The sequence below is a fragment of the Argentina silus genome, assembly GCF_951799395.1.
Source record: "Argentina silus genome assembly, chromosome: 15".
Classification (NCBI taxonomy): Eukaryota; Metazoa; Chordata; class Actinopteri; order Argentiniformes; family Argentinidae; genus Argentina; species Argentina silus.
The window spans coordinates 9,169,266-9,176,765 of NC_139669.1; the positions used below are offsets into that span (position 1 = coordinate 9,169,266).

Here is a 7,500-nt window from a genome sequence, read left to right on the forward strand (position 1 = left end):
CCTCTCCCTCTCTCCCTCTCTCCCTCCAACCTCTGCTGCCCCTCTCCCTCGCTCACCCCTCTCTCTCTCTCTCTCTCTCTCTCTCTCTCTCTCTCTCCTCTCCTCTCCCTCATCTTTCTCTCTGTCTCACCCCCTCTCCTCACCCTCTCCTCCCCCCAGACTCACCTCCTCCATAGCTATGACCAGTTACCTCGGTCAGTCAGCTCCATGAGCCTCCTGCGCTCCACTCCCTCCCCCCTCCCTCCGCAGATGAGCGCTTCCACCTCCCCCATCCCTCCGCAGATGGTCTCTTCCACCTCCCCTCTCCCCCTCCAGGTGAACTCTTCCAGCCCCTTCCCGGAGCCCAAACACGGGCGCCATTTCTCCAGCGAGTCCACGCACTCCCACTCGTCGGCTGAGGACCAGCGGGGGGACGGTACCGGGATGGGGACGGGAACGGGCAGCACCAGCACCCACTCCTCGGGCTGCCGCTCCTCTCACCGTGAACGGCGCTCCTGGCAGGACCTGATTGAGACCCCTCTGACCAGCGCCGGGCTGCACTTTCTCCAGACCACCCCGGCGGAGGGGGACGGGGGTTACGGTGGCAGGGACGGGGGGATGGGAGGAGGAGGAGGAGGAGGAGGAGGAGAGGGGATGATGGGGGTGTACGCAGGGTTAGGGAGGCAGGGGATGTCCCCCGAGAGACGCAGACAGGCCACCCTGCCCATACGCAGGCACCACGCCAAGAGGGAGAGGGACCGGGAGGGGCCGTTCCCCCTGGAGCGGGGGCCTCACACACACTACCATTCGCACCGACGCTCCCATAAGCAGCGCAGCCAGAGCCTGCCTCGGAACAGAGACCCCCGGCCAGGCAAGCTCCTGCAAACCCCCGCCCGCATGGAGGAGAGGAGCGAGGATGAGGAGGCCGAAGCACAGGCCAGAGAGGACAACGATGCCAGCCAGGAGGGTGAGACAGACTCCCTTGACAGAACACACACACACACACACACACACACACACGCACACACACACACACACACACACACACACACACATACATATACGCACACACACACGCACGCACACACACACACACACACACACACACACACACACACACACACACACACACACACACACACACACACACGCACCTTTTTGGTATAGATGTGGATGACACGCACTGACTGTTGGTGTGTGTCCTGTAGTATCGGAGGTACGAGAGGGGCGGGGCGAGGGGCGAGAGAGGCGGGTGTCGGAGGTGCGTGAGGCGGAGCCTGTCGACGGTCTGGAGCAGCTGTACCGGACCCTGGAGCAGGCCAACGTCTCGGCCATGGGGGACCCTCGACCCTGCAGCAAACAGGACCTCCGCCGCTGCTTCACACAACGCTGCAGAGACCCCCTTCTCAACGACAGGCTGCACAGAGTCAGAGCCCTCAGGAGTACACTGAAGGTACACACACACACACACACACACACACACACACCACACACACACATTATGTTACTACAATCCTTACAGTGGGGGGTGTAATGGGATAAAGAAACCCAGAGTGTATCTAGGGTTCTGGTCTGTATAGATGTAGACCCCCAGATGTGTAGATAGTAGTTCCAGGGCAGTCTGTTTTTTATGAAATGTGCTTTTCTATGAAACATGCTTTATAAATACTGTTGTAAAGTTGATTGATGTCTTGATGTGTCCTGTGTGTTCCCCAGGCCAAGGAGTCTGAGCTGTCTGTGATCTGTGCTCTGCTGGAGGACCCGGGGCTCTGCTCCCAGAGCTTTAGAGAGTGGAAGCAGTGGCACAGCGACCTGTACACAGACATCTGCCACCTCAGTGCTGGCACCACGGGCACCAACGGAAAGGACGGGGATCTCTCCCCGCTCGCCGCTCCGCTCATGACACACACACACTCCTTCATCGAGACGCACGTGTGAGACGGAGAGGAGGGGGTACCGACGGGAGTCACGCCATCTACACACACACACACACACATTTTACACACACACACACACACACACACACATACACACATACACCACTGGTTCCCCTGATAACCCTGCGTTGGCTCTATAACCCCCCCCCCCCCCCCCCCCGCACACACACACACACACACAGACACACATGGACACCAACCAAACAACCAAGCACTGTAAGATGTGTACATACTGTGGTGGGAACATAAACTTTTGATAATCCTGAGGACCCCACAAGATGCCTATTGCATGCCTGAACAGAGAGTATTATACTTCCTTTGTCTAAAGGAACTCAACAACACACAACTCAGCAAGCTTGTTCATGGAAAACTGGAAATAGAAGACTTGTTCTTGACATGTTCTTTTTCCTTTATATTCTCTTTTTGTTTTTTTTGCGATTTACGGTTCATTTTTTTTCGGGGGAGGGGGGGGGACAATGTAGCAGCAATACAGACCGACAAGAACCCTTTTCACCATAGCACTGTACGACTTTTGTACTGAACTTTGCATCCCCCCCTGGCCCCCCCCCCCTCCCCGGCTCCTGCTACTGTATACGCAGCGTGATGATCGGCGGTATGACTGTGGCGAGCAGTATGGCGAGCAGGCGAAGGCTGAGGCCTGCTGCCTCTGTCCGGCCAGCGCTACGGGGACTGGGACTCTAGTAGAAAGCCCTTAGATGCTCGTTTAGGGACCTCAGGAGAAGGTCGTCCTCAGGAGAAGGTCGTCCTCAGGAGAAGGTCGTCCTCAGGAGAAGGTCCGCTCGGAAGGTCCAGTAGCCACTGTTTAAAACTGGAGGTGGAAGATCTACTGTAACGTCCGCTTGGAAAGGTCCAGTAGCCACTGTTTAAAACTGGAGGTGGAAGATCTACTGTAACGTCCGCTTGGAAAGGTCCAGTAGCCACTGTTTAAAACTGTGAACCGTACCTGTGAATGAAATCGTACGATTCTATGTGTGTGCAGAATCACTTTACAGAATATTTTTTAAGACAAAGGAGACTATTGCAAAGTAGAGAGGAGAGATGGAGGCTAAATGGTGTCTCTATGTTGATGGAAGACCCTCTGCTAGCGTGAGACTGGTTCCCTGGTTCAGTTCTCATGTTCGTATTCTCTCTCTCTCTCTCTGTCTCTCTCTCTCTCTCTCTCTGTCTCTCTCTCTCTCTCTCTCTCTCTCTCTCTGTCTCTCTCTCTCTGTCTCTCTCTCTCTTTCTTTCTTTCTTTCTCTCTCTTTCTCCCTCCCTCTCTCTCTCTCTCTTTCCTGATGCTTTTCTACTCTTTCGTTTGTTAGTGTATTGGTTACTGTACTTCTACAGTATAGTGTCTATGTGGTTCTGCATCAGAGGTTGATGTGTATGTTGATACTGATGATGGACCCTGGTCCCTGGTGTGTTGTGTGTGTGTTCCACTACCACTGTGACCAGTGGAGGTTGACGGAGGTAGAAATCGGAGGACAGGCTCATTATCAGAGGACGTCCTCCGATTTCTACCTCCACCAGCCTCCACTGAGGGAAATGACAGACAGAGAGAGAGAGAGAGAGAGAGAGAGAGCGAGTGTGTGTATATGCGTGTGTGAGTGCAGACAAACGTTTCCTTTCCACTGAATACAAGAGAGTTAGAGAGTATTACAAAGAGGTCACTACAAAGAATGCACTTTCTATATCTCTATATCTCATTGGCTGCATCAAAGGGTCTTCGTTTCATTGGCCTATACATTACTGTTCAGAATATCAGGTAAAGCATTTGCCGTTTTATTTTCTAAAGATTTGTGTACAGTCAAAGATGTATTTAACGTATAGGATATATAACTCTATTTACGTTTTGTGTCATATAGATATGGTTAAATGTACAAACATGATGTATTCTATGCCAAGGTTTTGCAGTATTTCCTCTCTGACTTATTCTGTTGATGCAGGGTCTCCTAGTCTAAGAACTAGGGGCTTTAGACAAAGAACTGTCAACGGCAACATGATTGACAGTTATGCTGGTTGAGGAGAGAACAAGACATTCTTCAACTAGTGTTTTGCTTGAGGAAAGGCCCAGGAGTGATTTGATTGGACAGGGTATAATACGTGGATCAAATGTGTTTCTTTTTTTTCTTCTTCTCATGATCGCAAGATATTAGAATTGTAGCGCATGAAATATGCAAAGTACTGTTAAAAATGATGAGTCTTTATATGTTCACACATTTTAAGTATTCTACGTTTTTCTAATTAGATTAGTGCAAAAATGGTGTGTTTGGAGAGATCAATGACACATACTGTACAATACATCACGATATCTGGGTGATGGAGACTTTGTCCGCTGCCCCTGGATTTGTCCCCTGCAGTTCCTGGGTTAGGAGGAGGATGAAGTTGCTTCTACCCACTGATGTCCAGTCAGTTCTTTTGCCATTCCCTCAATGGTTGATATTAATATTGGCTTATGGTCCTACAGTTAGTCCTACGGTTAATGAGGACATCTTTTACTAGCTCAGTCTGCAGATCAACACAGAGGAATCACTGGACTCCTCTAAGCTTCCCCTAGTGCCACAGACCTAGAATATATAACTAGCACATATCGGACACCATCTGTATTAATATGTATTTCATATTTTATTGTTAATCATCTCCAAGTAGTTCCAAACTTGTTATTATTTCACATCATTGTAAAACTCCAACACCCCCCAAAGACATATTTCTGTGTGTTTTTTGTACCTTTTACTGGTAAACCTGGATGTTTTAGGCTGCCACAGAGAAACTAAAGATGCAAGCACGTCCCTGTGCCTCCCTACCCTTTCTCCTTTCAGCTACCCCCCCCCCCCCCGAATCTCCACAAGCAGTGTTAGACTGACCAGGGTGGCATCCCCCCCCCCCCCTCCACACACACACACACACACACACACACACACACACACACACACATACATACATACATACACACACAGCTGTAGAAGTTGTACTATGAGCTTTGCTTTAGGTATAGATCTCTCAGTTTTTCCATCTAATATCGTTTATTCTTTTGGAGCTACTGTTTTATTGAGCAGGTGATACTGTAGACTTAGGAGTGTATGTTATGATTTGTAGGCACAGACTGTGTTTTTCCTCCCAGCTCTTTGTGTGTGTATATATACCTGCAGAAACAGCCCAAACGGGAGATTCCACTGTGTGTTCTTTCAGGGGTGTACTACACCTCACGGTACATTGCACAGGTGTGTAAGATGTAAGTTGCACTGCGACATTAAAAAAGGAACATATTGCTCTTTTTCAAGGATTATATTAGCTAACTGTTATTCTGTACATTAACTGACAAAAGATGATATTAAAAAAGAAAGAAAATTACATTTATTCTTCCTAAAGTAGCCTTTTTTGGTTTCATATATATGAATATATATTACAAAAAATACAGATTGTAAAACATAAGTTGTAAAACTTTGACTTCAATAAACTGAATCCTCTGCACTATGAACCTTCCTCTTCTTCTTTTTCTTCCTCCTTTGTATTTAGTTTTCATTTTGGAACCAAATTGATGTATTTATATATACTGTATTGCAATATCAAAGAGAGTATACTATATTAAAAAACGAGCAATATCATTGCAGGTTGTTAGTACTGTTACACACTCCAGCCCAGTAGGTGGCGGTAGTGCACCGTTAACGCCTCAGTTGCTACTTGGAGGCAAACATTCGATCAGGACGACTGTCATGGCAGCCAAGGTGATTGTTATGACTTTTTAGCATTGTTTTTGTTATTATTACAATACCCTCTAAATGTTGCTTGTATATATAATAAACCTTCCGTTCGCAGCTTACTCCACTTAATTTTGTCCCCAAAACAGTCCCAAAGACAGCATCTGGTACTCTTAGCAAGCTAGCATAGCGTCCCTAGCTAACTTGTAAAGTTGTCATTTTAATGATAAATATTCCACTATAGTGTCAGAAAACGCTTTGCTTGTAAAAGATCTGTGGTCCTCTGTGGCTCAGTGGGTAGAGCATGGCGCTAACAGCGCTTAGGTTGTGGGTTTGATTCCCGCTGGGACCATATATACTGAAAAATGTATGCACTCACTGCAATGTAAGTCGCTTTAGATAAAAGCGTCAGCTAAATGGTGTATATATATATATATATAAGATCTGTGTGCTGGAGAGCTATGCCCAGCCAGAGTGCTCAGCTAGTCTGACATGATGATGACGACATCACCGAATGTCCTCGCGTGACCTGTGTTGTTCACATTTCTTTGTGCTTCATCATCATCATCATCATCATCATGAATCAGTGGAAGTTTTTAGGTGATGGACAGGCTGGCTAACTTGTGTGTCTTATAGGTGGTGATGGTGGCTGTCCCAGCAGTGCTGGGTATTGCGTCCATACGTGGAGTGGAGGTCACGATGGAGGGACTGCTCTCCCCTGAACAGGTCAGTAAGTCACACTCACCTGCTGCTAACCTCACCTCAGAAGATAAGGACCCTAGTAACTATCCCTCACATTGTCCACTGGCAGCATAGATACAGGTTGCATTTTAAATGAATTTCCAAAGTGGCCTCTTCTCCCCACCACCTCTCCTTCATTTGCAACAGTGGAGGTAGAAATCGGAGCGTATCCTCTGATTTCTACCTCCACCAGCCTCCCCTGATCTGAAAATACAAAACATGATGTATATGAGGGATTCCCACCAGGAATTATTTGCTGTTACCCATCCTCTTCTTTCACATCAGTTCATGACAAGGAAAGAAGGCCACTTTAGTCTAACGTATGTTCCCTTCTCTTATGTTCCCTTAGCTGTCCATCTACACGCCTGTGCCTCGGCTCCATCAGCTGCAGTTCATTGAGGAGCAGCCGGGGGCGCTACAGAGCAGACTAGGTGCAGTGAGACGGGGGCTGCAGCCCTACGCTCAGGCCATGCAGGTAATACTACAGTACAACTATATTAGCAGTACTATTACAAAAGCTGTATATAACACACACACACACACACACACACACACACACACACACACACACACACACACACACACACTCACAAACCCTATACATCACTGATGAAGACCTGCATCTGTCACAGAGGACATTTAAAATAGGGGAGATACGACCTGTATATGAACCTATACAAATAAAAAGCGTTTAGTTTTGTGTTGGAAAGTGCTTTCTGGGAGTTTGCACCAATTGAACATGACCTAGCATTTTAAGGAGGTCATGCTGCTGCACAGCTGCAGGTCGGGAGTGGGGCAGGAAATGGGCTTGGTATGGTGTCGGAGCAGTGCATCACATTGCAGACGCAGTGTGATTCTACCGCTTGATACAGTCAACGATTCCACCACAAACACAAATCATATTCACACCATAAACTGACATACATAAACATGGAGTCAGAATCTGAAATGCTTTCAGTATAATAATCTTTCTTCATCTTTGAAGGTGCAATCTTCATCTTTGAAGGTGTAATTCACACAACAACAAAGCGGGCTCCCTGCCAATTTTTTGGTGATGATGTACTGTACCAATTACAGATTTCCCCTTTAATGTAATGAATATCCATTATTATGACCTTGGTGAATGTGTTCTTCATGTATTT

At 47.5% G+C, this 7,500-nt stretch overlaps 2 protein-coding genes across 3 annotated transcripts in view; both read left to right on the forward strand.

The window, feature by feature from the left end:
* Positions 1–1,917, forward strand: part of LOC310815684 (connector enhancer of kinase suppressor of ras 2-like) — a gene marked incomplete at both ends in the record, with an annotated part of 31,356 nt that extends 29,439 nt beyond the window's left edge. The window contains 3 exons of the mRNA XM_083685575.1: positions 160–946; positions 1,188–1,432; positions 1,696–1,917. Coding sequence (XP_083541701.1) covers positions 160–946; positions 1,188–1,432; positions 1,696–1,917 — 1,254 coding nt within the window. The remainder of the gene's footprint in view (positions 1–159; positions 947–1,187; positions 1,433–1,695) is intronic.
* A 3,691-nt stretch (positions 1,918–5,608) lies between these two features.
* LOC310816517 (MICOS complex subunit MIC27-like) overlaps positions 5,609–7,500 on the forward strand; it is a 4,110-nt gene continuing 2,218 nt past the window's right edge. Inside the window, exons 1-3 of one of the 2 annotated variants that reach the window (XM_083686763.1) lie at positions 5,609–5,644; positions 6,254–6,343; positions 6,708–6,833. In XM_083686763.1, the coding sequence (XP_083542889.1) occupies positions 5,633–5,644; positions 6,254–6,343; positions 6,708–6,833 (228 nt within the window). In that variant the 5' untranslated portion in view covers positions 5,609–5,632. Of the gene's footprint in view, positions 5,645–6,253; positions 6,344–6,707; positions 6,834–7,343 lie in introns of those variants that run through there. The other variant, XM_083686764.1, reaches the window with a different exon arrangement.